Below are 13,041 nucleotides of genomic sequence, written 5' to 3' on the forward strand. Positions count from 1 at the left end.
ACAGAAAATATTTAGTAAGAATATATTTATTACAAATTTCATTCATATTTTTGTATACAAATATTATTTAAAGGGCTTGAGAAATGCCATTATAATGCTAAATGAAAAAAGCTAGCTACAAAATTAATAGACACATGCTCTCAAATACATATAAATATTTTTTAAAGGTGATGTTCTAAAATAGGAATTATTGACTCTAGGTGATATAATTTTTTCTTAATTTTTCTGTATTATTTTTATAATCATGAAAAAAATGAAGCTTACTTTCTTCAATAGCACTACCCAATGTTACCTGACTTATTCCACTAAACCCAAACTACAGTGTTGAAGATACAAGTTTATGGTGAAATGCCAGGGTTTTCCTCTGGGTACAAAAGGAACCCAGTAAAAATGCTATCATCCTCAGCACTGACATACACCCCATTCCAATCTTTTGAAACTTCCAGCCAGACTTGGTCCCCTGCTTTTAATTTCAAGATGATGAGGAGAGAGGCCTGGTCTATTTCATGACCATAGAGCGTTTCTCTGGACTTGAACTGCTTCCTATTCCAGGCCACCAGGCTGATCTGAGCAGGTCGGCCCCTCACGGTGACGTGGTAGGAAAAAACATATGCCCCAGGAACACTACAGTTAAATTTCCCAGTGACAGGGCTGTAGTTCCCTTGGTCATTATAGAGAACCTTGTCAAACTTGATAGGGGCATTTGGAGGAGGGAAAGGCTTGGATAAAGCAGCACTGAAAGCTGACCGTGGGACTCTGGCCACCTCCCCCTTGGAGCCCTTGAGGCCCCGTGAGCCCTTCTTCCCAATAGACCCTCGGACCCCTTTGCTCCCAAGTTCGCCCTTTGGCCCTGCAGGTCCCACAAGACCAGGAGGACCCAACTCTCCCTTTTCTCCTTTAACTCCTGGATCACCTTGGGGCCCAGGCAGCCCGTCTGAACCACTTTTCCCTTCCATTCCAATATCTCCTTTGCTACCTTTTTCTCCTTTCATGCCCTCCTCGCCTTTTTCTCCTTTTTCCCCCCTCTCCCCAAAATCTCCACAGTAGCCCTTATCCCCCATCTCCCCCTTGTCTCCCTTGGCCCCAGGCTCTCCATTCAAGCCTGGTGCACCCACAGCTCCTCGGTCTCCTTTATCTCCTTTCTCTCCTTTGGTACCATTGGCACACGTGTCCCCCTTCGAGCCTTTTTGTCCTTTCACTCCTGTCAGGCCAATATTTCCTCTATCCCCCTTAGGACCAAGTCCACCTGAAATGGAAAAATTAAAATAGTGGTTAAGGCTCACATACGGTATGACCAGTATGCTATTATCAGAGAGCTCACAAAATGAAACAAAACCTCTTAACTGGAGCTGGAAACCTGCTTCTTGCCTGAGCAATGGCCATGCAGAGAAGACTCTTACACTGAGCCATTCAAATCAAGCTACTCCCTCATAAAGGAAAGAGTTAATGCTACTGAGAAGCAACAGCTTATAATTAGATCTTATATATCTAGTTTGTCTGTTTGTTTGTTTGTTTGACTTTTAAGATGATGAAGAATATAAGCACTATAGTTGCCCGTTGTGTTCCATTATACTTTGCATTTTGGCCCAACCCAGCTATTCTCCTAAACCTCCACACTGTCCATCCAAACCCAAAATCTTACAGGCAAAAAATCTGCAAGCCAGAAAGATTTAGAGATCTTTTTCCCAAGGACAGCGAGAAAGAGGTGTAGAGCTCAGATACTTTTACCACTTCCAGACTCCTATGCTAGTGCTGATAACACTCCATCCAATCAGTACACTAAATTATTAGAAGATTATTACTAACTGATATTTCCATCTTAACTCCCTGATAACTTTAAATACAAACAGGAAGAAAATTAAGGGCCATACTGTACACGTGACTACACACAGTAGATATACTTTATACACTACCTGGTACTCCAGGTTTTCCTGGGTATCCTGGAACTCCATTTGTTCCTTGCTCCCCACGTTCTCCCTTAAGTCCTAAAATGATACCAAGATTAACTTTTTTCTAACTATATTAGCTATGGTATAACAAACACCCATTTCACAACTGTGTCACATTCTAATGCTTCCTTTACCAAAATGTGTAAAGGTAAAACAATATAGAAAAAGAATTTATTGAGCAACATTAGGAATATTTTATTCCAATTGATGGTAAACCATTTAAAGTATATTTGGAGGTAGTGACAAATCTCTTCAAACAGATTTCAACTTTTCCCTCAGCATTCTTGCAGCTCTTCAAATCTCTTACAAAACCTATGACATTCTGCCTTACATTATGTATGTCTGTGTGTGTGCTCTTCTTATTACGAATTCTGAATGACAGTTAAAAGGTACTCTTTTTTTATATCCCTCACAATGTGTGAGAGATCGTACCAAGCACCATATAAGCTAAAACACAGAACACAACACTCTGCAGTCAGCTAAAACTATTCATGATAAAAACCCACACAGGGGGCTTCCCTTGTGGCGCAGTGGTTGAGAGTCCACCTGCCGACGCAGGGGACACGGGTTCATGCCCTGGTCCGGGAGGATCCCACATGCCACAGAGCGGCTGGGCCCGTGAGCCATGGCCACTGAGCCTGCGCGTCCAGAGCCTGTGCTCCGCAGTGGGAGAGGCCGCAGCAGTGGGAGGCCCATGTACCGCAAAAAAAAAAAAACAGAATACATCTACAGATGCAACAACTCTCACAGAACACGGGCTGAACGCTAGTAGAAGACCTTGGACACCAGAAAGGACAATAAAGATGCCTGCATAACCAGGCAGGATGAAAGAAAGGGAGAAAGAAGAGGAGAGGAAATAGGATGGAACCTGCTCCCCAGCTGGGGAGCTGAAGCAGCAGAGAGGTTCCCACATCTGGGGAAGCCCCCTCACCAACAGAGAAATTGGTTGGGACAGAAGGGAAGCACCTGAGGCTGTCAGAGGAGGGTGGAATGGCCAGTCTGTGGCAGACAGCACAGAGTGACACCTACACAGACAGTCCATGAAACAGCACTGCATGCCCCACACTGGGACGTGTGTCCACTGGTGCACATGGGGGTGGGAGCTGGAGCGTGGGGACTGGAGCACAAACCCAGGAGGAGTACTATTGTTGGCTGCAAGGAGACAGCCTATGGGGATGGGAGGGAGGAAATATGCAACTGGGAATGCCTGTAGAGGAAATCTGGACTGCCATGGAAGCAAGGCACCACTGTTGAGTGATATTCAGGGGATGGAGCCACCACTGCAGCCTCTCTCCCCATGCACCAGCCCCTGCCCATCCCCGCAGGTGCTAGGAGAGGGCCCTGCCAGGGCTGGCCCTTGCGCACCTGCCACTGGGCACTAGAAAATGCTCCCAGTAGGGCCAGATCTCTTGTGCCTGTGGCTGCTGCTTCCCTGTGCACCTGTCGCCACTGGGGGTCCTGTGACCCAGGCAGCCATGCCACCACCACACCCTGTCCTCACTGGGGCAGGCCCAAGTGCTCCAGGGCAGCCTCGGGAGCAGAATCCTGTGGGTGGCCCACATGCAGAAATGGGGCTAAAATCACAGCTGAGCCCCAGGGGCAGGGCGACTAAGGAAGAGGAACAAAAATCTTTCCATCAGTTGCACAAGCTACATATTAAGGCCCTGTGATCAGCTTCATAGACCCTGCATCTATGAATCTGGATGAACAATGAGTGTTCCCACAAATGAAACTGGTCTAGCTCTGGCAGCTGTGGACTTTGGGGGCAAGCACACGCATGATCTGGGCCAGATCAGAGTCTGACCTGTCCTCACAGTGCCCACAGTAGGTCGAGAGACCAACCTAGAGGCACTGGAGGGCCTACTGGGGAGGTGGAGGTGGGCTGTGGCTCACACCAGGGGCTAGGACAATGACAGCTGAGACCCCAGGAAAATATTATTATTACTATTATTATTATTATGTTTTCATTTGTTCTGTTGCTGGCTTTGTTTTTTGTAATTATTATTCTTTATTTTTATTTTTATTTAATATTTTGGGGGGTTTTAGGTTTGTTTGGTTTTTCTGGGGGTTTTTCCTTTCTTTTTTAAATTTTGTTAATATTTTTTCATTTTTATTTTTACTTTGCTTTTTCATTGTTCTGTTTTTTTTTCCTTTTCTTTGTTCTAATTTGTTTCTATCTTTTTTCCTCTTTTTTCTGTTTTTTCTTTTTATCCTTTTTTTAATTGTTTTTGTGTGTCTGTTTTGTTTGCTTTATTCTTCAGTTTGCATTCTGTTTTAGTTTTGTTTTCTGTTTTTGTTACTTTTGTTTTTAATTGTTTAATTTCATTTTGGGGTTTTGTTTGTCTGGTTGTTCTCTTGGTTTTTGTTTTTTCGTTTTTTGTTTCTTTTTGTGTGTGCCTGAGTTTGTTTTCATTTTTGTTTGGTTGGTTGCTTTTACCATTTGTCTGGAGTTTTGTTTGTTTTTTGGTTTTATTGCTGTTGTTGCTATTTGTTTCTGTATTTGCTATTTCTCTTGGGTTTTGTTTCTCTTTTTGTTTTCCTTTGTTTTCTCACCCCCCTCTTTTTTCCCTTTATTGCTGTGATGTGTGGCTTGTGGGGTCTTGGTTCCCCAGCCAGGGGTCAGGCCAGAGCCTCAAGGGAGGGAGCACTGAGTCCAGGATGCTGGACTGTCAGAGAATTCCTGACCCCAAGGAATGTTAATTGATGAGACCTCTCCCAGATGTCTCCATCTTGAATACAAGACATGGCTCTACCCAACTGCCTGCAGGCTCTAGTGCTGGATGCCTCACAGCAAACAACAAGCAAGACAGGAACACAAAACCACCTATCAGCAGACAGGCTGCCTAAAGTTGTGCTAAGCTCACAGACACCCCAAAACACACCACTTGACATGGCCCTGCTCATCAGAGGGACAAGATCCAGGCACCAGTCCCTCCCACCAGGAAGCCTACACAAGCCACTGGACCAACCTCACCCACCAAGGGCAGACACAAGAAGCAAGAGGAACTATGACACTGCAGCCTGTGGAAAGAAGACCTCAGACACAGTAAGTTAGACAAAATGAGAAGACTGAGAAATACGTTGCAGAAGAAGGAGCAAGGTAAAAACCCACAAGGCCAAATAAATGAAGAGGAAATAGGCAATCTACCTGAAAAAGAATTCAGAGTAATAATAGTAAAGATGATCCAATTCTGTTAAACAGAAATGTTTAACAAGGACCTAGAAGAACTAAAGAACAAACAAACAGTGATGAACAACACAATAACTGAAATTAAAAATAAACTTGAAGGAATCAATAGCAGAATTACTGAGGAAGAACACATAAGTTGACCTGAAAGATAGGATGGTGGAAATAACTGCCATGGAGCAAAATAAAGAAAAAAGAATGAAAAGAAGTGAGGACAGTCTCAGAGACTTCTGGGACAACATTAAATGCACCAATGTCCAAGTTACAGGGATCCCAGAAGAAGTAGAGAAAGAGAAAGTGTCTGAGAAAATATTTGAAGAGATTATAGTCAAAAACTTCTCTAACATGGGAAAGGAAATAATCAAGTCAAGGAAGCACAGACAATCCCATACAGGATAAACCCGAGGAGAAACAGGCTGAGACACATATTAACCAAACCAACAAAAATTAAACACAAAGAAAAATTACTAAAAGCAGCAAGGGAAAAGCAACAGATAACATACAAGGGAATTCCCATAAGGTTATAAGCTGATTTTTCAGCAGAAATTCTGCAGGCCAGAAGGGAGTGATAGGATATATTTAAAGTGATGAAAGGGAAAAATCTACAACCAAGGTTACTCTACACAACAAGGATCTCATTCAGATTTGATGGAGAAATCAAAAGCTTTACAGAAAAGCAAAGCTAAGAGAATTCAGTATCACAAAACCAGTTCTACAACAAATGCTAAATGAACTTCTCTAGGCACGAAACACAAGAGAAGAAGAAGACCTACAAAAACAAACCCCCCAAAATTAAGAAAATGGTAATAGGAACATACATATTGATAATTACCTTAAATATAAATGGATTAAATGCTCCAACCAAAAGACACAGATTGGCTGAATGCATATAAAAATAAGACCCATGTATATGCTGTCTACAAGAGACCAACTTCAGACCTAGGGACACAAACAGATTGAAAATGAGAGGATGGAAAAAGATATTCCATGCAAATGGAAATCAAAAGAAAGCTGCAGTAAAAATACTCATATCAGACAAAATAGACTTTAAAATAAAGACTATTACAAGAGACAAAGAAGGACACTACATAATGATCAAGGGATAGATCCAAGAAGAAGATATAACAAGAGTAAATATTTATGCACCCAACATAGGAGTACCTCTATATATAAGGCAAATGCTAACAGCCATAAAAGAGGAAATTGACAGTGACACAATAACAGTGGGGACTTTAACACTCCACTTATATCAATGGATAGATATCCAGATAGAAAATTAATAATGAAACACAAGCTTTAAATGACACATTAGACCAGGTAGACTTAGCTGATATTTATAGAACATTCCATCCAAAAGCAGCAGAATACACTTTATTCTTAAGTGTACATGGAACATTTTCCAGGATAGATCACATCTTGGGTCACAAATCAAGCCTCAGTAAATTTAAGAAAATCGAAATCATATCAAGCATCTTTTCCGACCACAAGGCTATGAGATTAGAAATCAATTACAGGGAAAAAAACCAGTAAAAAAAAAAACACAAAAACGTGGAGGGTAAACAATATGCTACTAAACAACCAAGAGATCACTGAAAAAATCAAAGAGGAAATCAAAAAAACACCAAGAGGGGGCTCCTGGTGGCACAGTGGTTAAGAATCCACCTGCCAATGCAGGGGACACAGGTTCAAGCCCTGGTCTGGGAAGATCTCACATGCCACAGAGCAACTAAGCCTGTGCACCACAACTACTGAGCCTGCACTCTACAACCCACGAGCCACAACTACTGAGCCTGTGTGCCACAACTACTGAAGCCCACATGCCTAGAGCCACAACAAGAGAAGCCACCACAATGAGAAGCCCATGCACTGCAATGAAGAGTAGCCCCCGCTCGCCACAACTAGAGAAAGCCTGCATGCAGCAACGAAGACTCAACACAGCCAAAAATAAATAAATAAAAATTTAAAATACCTAGAAACAAATGACGATAAAAACACGATGAACCAAAACCTATGGGAAGCAGCAAAAGCAGTTCTAAGAGGGAAGTTTAAAGTAATACAATACTACCTCAAGAAACAAGAAAAATCTCAAATAAAAAACCTAACCTTACACTTAAAGCAACTAGAGAAAGAAGAACCAAAAAAAAAGTTAGTAGAAGGAAAGAAATCATAAAGATCAAAATGGAAATAAATGAAATAGAAACAAAGAAAACAACAGCCAAGATCAATAAAACTAAAAGATGGTTCTTTGAGAAGATAAACCACATTGATAAACCTTTAGGCAGACTCATCAAGAAAAAAAGGGAGATGACTCAAATCAATAAAATTAGAAATTGAAAAGGACGAGTTACAACTGACATTGCAGAAATACAAAGGATCATAGAGATCCTTTGTAAGCAACTCTATGCCAATAAAATGGACAACCTGGAAGAAATGGACAAATTCTTAGAAAGGCATAACCTTCCAAGACTGAAGCAGGAAGAAATGGAAAATATAAACAGACCAATCACAAGTAATGAAATTGAAACTGTGAATAAAAATCTTCCAACAAACGAAAGTCCAAAACCAGATGACTTCACAGGCGAATTCTATCAAATTTTAGAGAAGAGCTAACACCTATCCTTCTCAAACTCTTCCCAAAATTGCAGAGGGAATAACACTCCCAGACTCATTCTATAAGGCCACCATCAGCATGATATGAAAACCAGACACAGATATCACACAGAAAAGAAAATTACAGGCCAATATCACTGATGAACATAAATGCAAAAATCCTCAACAAAATACTAGCAAACCGAATCCAACAACACATTAAAAGGACCACACGCCATGATCAAGTGGGATTTATCCCAGGGATGCAAGGACTCTTAAATACATGCAAATCAATCAATGTGATACACCATATTAACAAATTGAAGAATAAAAACCATATGATCATCTCAATCGATGCAGAGAAAGCTTTTGACAAAATTCAACACCCATTTAAGATTAAAAAACTCTCCAGAAAGTGGGCATAGAGGGAACTTACCTCAACACAATAAAGGTCATATAATGAAAAACCCACATCAAGCATTATTCTCAAGGGTAAAAAACTGAAAGCATTTCCTCTAAGATCAGGAACAAGACAACGGTGCCCACTCTCGCCACTATTATACAACATAGCTTTGGAAGTCCTAGCCACAGCAATCAGAGAAGAAAAAGAAATAAAAGGAATACAAACTGGAAAAGAATATGTAAAACTGTAATTGTTTGCAGATTACATGATAATATACATAGAGAATCCTAAAGATGCCCCTAGAAAACTACTAGAGCTAATCAATGAATTTAGTAAAGTTGCACAATACAAAATTAATACACAGAAATCTCTTGCATTCCTATACACTAACAATGAAAGATCAGAAAGAGAAATTAAGGAAACAATTTCATTCACCATTGCAAAAAAAGGAATAAAATATCTAGGAATAAACCTACCTAAGGAGGCAAAAGACCTGTACTCAGAAAACTATAAGATACTGATGAAAGAAATCAAAAAAGACACAAACAGATGGAGAGATATACCACGTTCTTGAATTGGAAGAATCAATATTGTGAAAATGACTATAATACCCAAAGCAATCTACAGATTCAGTTCAATCCCTATCAAATTACCAATGGCATTTTTCACAGAACTAGAACAAAAAATTTTTACAATTTGTATCGAAACACAAAAGGCCCCAAATAGCCAAAGCAATCTTGAGAAAGAAAAAAGGAGCTGGAGGAATCAGGCTCCCTGACTTCAGACTATACTACAAAGCTACAATAATCAAGACACTATGGTACTGGCACAAAAACAGAAATATAGATCAATGGAACAGGACAGAAAGCCCAGAGATAAACCCATGCACCTATGGTCACCTTATTTTTGATAAAGTAGGCAAGTATATACAGTGGAGAAAAGACAGTCTCTTCAATAAGTGGTGCTGGGAAAACTGGACAGCTACTTATAAAAGAATGATATTAGAACACTCCCTAACACCATACACAAAAATAAACTCAAAATGGATCAAAGATCTAAATGTAAGGCCAGACACTACAAAACTCTTAGAGGAAAACATAGGCAGAACACTCTATGACGTAAATCACAGAAAGATCCTTTTTGACCCACCTCTTAGAGAAATGGAAATAAAAACAAAAATACACAAATGGGAGGGACCTAATGAAACTTAAAAACTTTTGCACAGCAAAGGAAACCATAAACAAGACCAAAAGACAACCCTCAGAATGGGAGAAAATATTTGCAAATGAAGCAACTGACAAAGGATTAACCTCCAAAATATACAAGCAGCTCATACAGCTCAATATGAAAAAGAAAAAACAACCCAATCCAAAAATGGGCAGAAGACCTAAATAGACATTTCTCCAAAGAAGACATGCAGATTGCCAACAAACATATGAAAGGATGGTCAACATCACTAATTATTAGAGAAATGCAAATCAAAACTACAATGAGGTATCACCTCACACCAGTCCTAATGGCCATCATCAAAAAATCTACAAACAATACATGCTGGAGAGGGTGTGGAGAAAAGGGAACCCTCTTGCACTGTTGATGGGAATGTAAATTGATAAAACCACTATGGAGAACAGTATGGAGGTTCCTTAAAAAACTAAAAATAGGGGCTTCCCTGGTGGCGCAGTGGTTGAGAGTGCGCCTGCCAATGCAGGGGACACAGGTTCGTGCCCCGGTCCAGGAAGATCCCACATGCCGCAGAGCAGCTGGGCCCGTGAGCCATGGCCACTGAACCTGCACGTCCGGAGCCTGTGCTCCACAATGGGAGAGGCCACAACAGTGAGAGGCCCGCATACCGCAAAAAAAACTAAAAATAGAACTACCATATGACCCAGCAATCCCACTACTGGGCATATACCCAGTGAAACCATAATGCAAAAAGATACATGCATCCCAGTGTTCATTGCAGCAATATTTACAATAGGCAGGACATGGAAGCAACCTAAATGTCCATCAACAGAGGAATGGATAAAGAAGATGTAGTATATATATATAATGGAATATTACTCAGCCATAAAAAGAATGAAACTGGGTCATTTGTAGAGACGTGGATGGACCTAGAGACTGTCATACAGAGTGAAGTAAGGCAGAAAGAGAAAAACAAATATCGTATATTATCCCATATATGTGGGTTCTTAAAAAATGGTATAGATTATCTTATTTGCAAAGCAGAAATAGAGACACAGACGTAGAGAACAAATGTATGGATACCAAAGGGGAAAAGGGTGTGGGTAGGATGAATTGTGAGATAGGGATTGACATATGCACTATTGATACTATATATAAAATAGATAACTAATGAGAACCTACTTTAAAGCACAGGGAACTCTACTCAGTGCTCTGCGGTGACCTAAATGGGAAGGAAATCCAAAAATGAGGGCATATATGTATATGTACAGCTGATTCACTTTACAGCAACTATACCCAAAAAAAAATTTTTCAAAGAAGAAACCAAAATGATTTTTTTTAGTTTCTTAATCTCTTTTATTTTATTTTTAATTGAAGTACAGTTGATTTACAATGTTGTGTAAGAAACCAGAATATTACCAGTGTCCCAGAAGACTCTATTGTGCCCCTTTTTGTCACAGCCTAACCTTTGGGAGTAACTACAGTTGACTTTTAGCATCATAGAGTTTTGGAGGTTTGTACTAACCATTATATAATTGAAATTGTATAGTATGTAATCTTTTGTGTCTGAATTCTTTTGCTCAACATTGTATTTGTAAAATTGATTTATACTGTTGCATATAGTTGTTTGTTGGTTCTCATTACCATTGTATAAATATGCCAATATTTAATAATCTACTATAAAGAATTTATTAATTTTACAATAAAAGCACAAGAGCTGTAAATAAATAAATAAATACATAAATAAAAGTCATGAAAAGAGATTCAACCAAATTTCATAAGACTAGCTAGAGAAATTCCACCATAAGCTGGTCAACAGAGTTTTCTAAGTAGCTTGCTCCTCTTTATCATTCCATTTAAAATTTAAAATTTGGAAATTAGGGCTTCTCTGGTGGCACACTGGTTAAGAGTCTGCCTGCCGATGCAGGGGACACGGGTTCATGCCCCAGTCCAGGAAGATCCCACATGCCAGGAAGTGGCTGGGCCCGTGAGCCATGGCCGCTGAGCCTGCGCGTCCGGAGCCTGTGCTCCGCAACAGGAGAGGCCGCAACAGTGAGAGGCCCGCGTACCGCAAAAAAAAAAAAAAAAAAAAATTTGGAAATTAACCCATAGGCCATCAGGAGAACATCTGTATACCTTTGAAGAGAACATAACTATGAATGGAAGTGAAGGAATAATTCTTTTCCCAGTCCTTGTCCATATTCATATCCTGACCTTCACTGCAGTTATTCTGGTTCTCGAGTTCATTTAAAGAGTTTAACTGCTTATAATGAATTTACTCAATCGGATAATGACTGAGTAAAAAATATAGTCATTCTACTCATTTATTTTTTTAACTTTAAGTCTTAACCAAGAGTCCAAGTTAAGTGGAAGTAAAAGGAAAATACAGTTGTCACTTTATAGAGACTGGCTAAATGATTTTCTACTTTTGATCCTTCATCAAAGCATATTCTTAAGAACCTCATTTTATAATACTTCCCTGGTTTTTTCTTCTACTTCCAGAAGTCTAACTTTCAAAATGTATGAATCACTGGAGAGGTTCATCACTCTTCTTTATTTCACAGGGCTTTCTGCTAACATAATTCAGCCACAAAAGGATTAAATGCTTCCAAGAATGAAAATCGCATAACTAACAAGTGTGAAGTGGCTCTCTCTTACCTTAGCATCTTTTTTGAGTAATTACTTCACTGAATGTTCTACCAGAAATGAGTTAGGTGGTTCCTGAGCCATGCAGAGAGTGATGTATAGATGATATTATGTCTTTTGACATGTGACACTAAGGCTAAAACATTTAACTTGATAGATATATAGTATTTCTACAGGCTGGTGGTATTCCCTGAGGAATTTCTAAATGTCCCAGTGAATCTATAACCTTCCCTCAATACCTTGAAGCACTTATAGAACCAGGGATTTCCCAGAGCAGAGCACCCTCTTTGCTGATACATCTATGGAATTACAGAATTTCTGAGCTGGAAAAGATCTAGGAAAGCCCACATAATGACAAATCTTTTTTTTTTTTTTAACATCTTTATTGGGGTATAATTGCTTTACAATGGTGTGTTAGTTTCTGCTTTATAACAGAGTGAATCAGTTATACATATACGTATGTTCCCATATCTCTTCCCTCTTTGTCTCCCTCCCTCCCACCCTCCCTATCCCACCCCTCCAGGCAGCCACAATGGAAGAAGTCAAGCTATTTGCAGTGACCTTGGGCCCATCACTTTACCTCAACTGGAAATTGAGAGGACTAGACTAGATATTTATTTATACTCTATTTAAAGAAGATTTGTCACAGGGATACCGGCTCGGTTCTTTGTGACAAATCTTCTTTAAACAGAGTATAAATAAATATCTAGTCTAGTCCTCTCAATTTCCAGATGAGGTAAAGTGACTGGTCCAAGGTCACTGCAAATAGCTTGACTTCTTCCATTTTAATTCATTTCTCTTCCAACCGTTGACACTGCGCCTGATTTGAGAGTAAGCCAAAGGATATGTCATACTCTCCTTAGTAGGTAGGCTAAGCATCTATATGGAATATTCTAGAGGATTGCCTGCTCTGATTAGTTTTATGTAGTATGAAATTAATTTGCATCATAAAGAAGAACTCAAACAGGAGTATATAGGAAAGGACCCTTCCCCAGAGTCTATGCCCTGTGGCTCCCAGTCACTGAGTAAGCCATGTGGACAACAAGAAACAGAGAAGGTATGTGTGGGTGGGGGGGGGGGGGGTA

At 39.9% G+C, this 13,041-nt stretch overlaps 1 protein-coding gene across 1 annotated transcript in view; it reads right to left on the minus strand.

Moving 5' to 3' along the window:
• Nucleotides 1–238: 238 nt before the first annotated feature.
• The window catches only part of OTOL1 (otolin 1), a 16,664-nt gene continuing 3,861 nt past the window's right edge, over nucleotides 239–13,041 (minus strand). Inside the window, exons 3-4 of the mRNA XM_007447194.1 lie at nucleotides 1,914–1,985; nucleotides 239–1,246 (exon numbers count right to left, since the gene is read on the minus strand). Of these exons, the coding sequence (XP_007447256.1) occupies nucleotides 339–1,246; nucleotides 1,914–1,985 (980 nt within the window). The 3' untranslated portion in view covers nucleotides 239–338. The remainder of the gene's footprint in view (nucleotides 1,247–1,913; nucleotides 1,986–13,041) is intronic.

This window comes from Lipotes vexillifer, unplaced genomic scaffold (assembly GCF_000442215.2).
Source record: "Lipotes vexillifer unplaced genomic scaffold, Lipotes_vexillifer_v1.1 scaffold924, whole genome shotgun sequence".
NCBI lineage: Eukaryota > Metazoa > Chordata > Mammalia > Artiodactyla > Lipotidae > Lipotes > Lipotes vexillifer.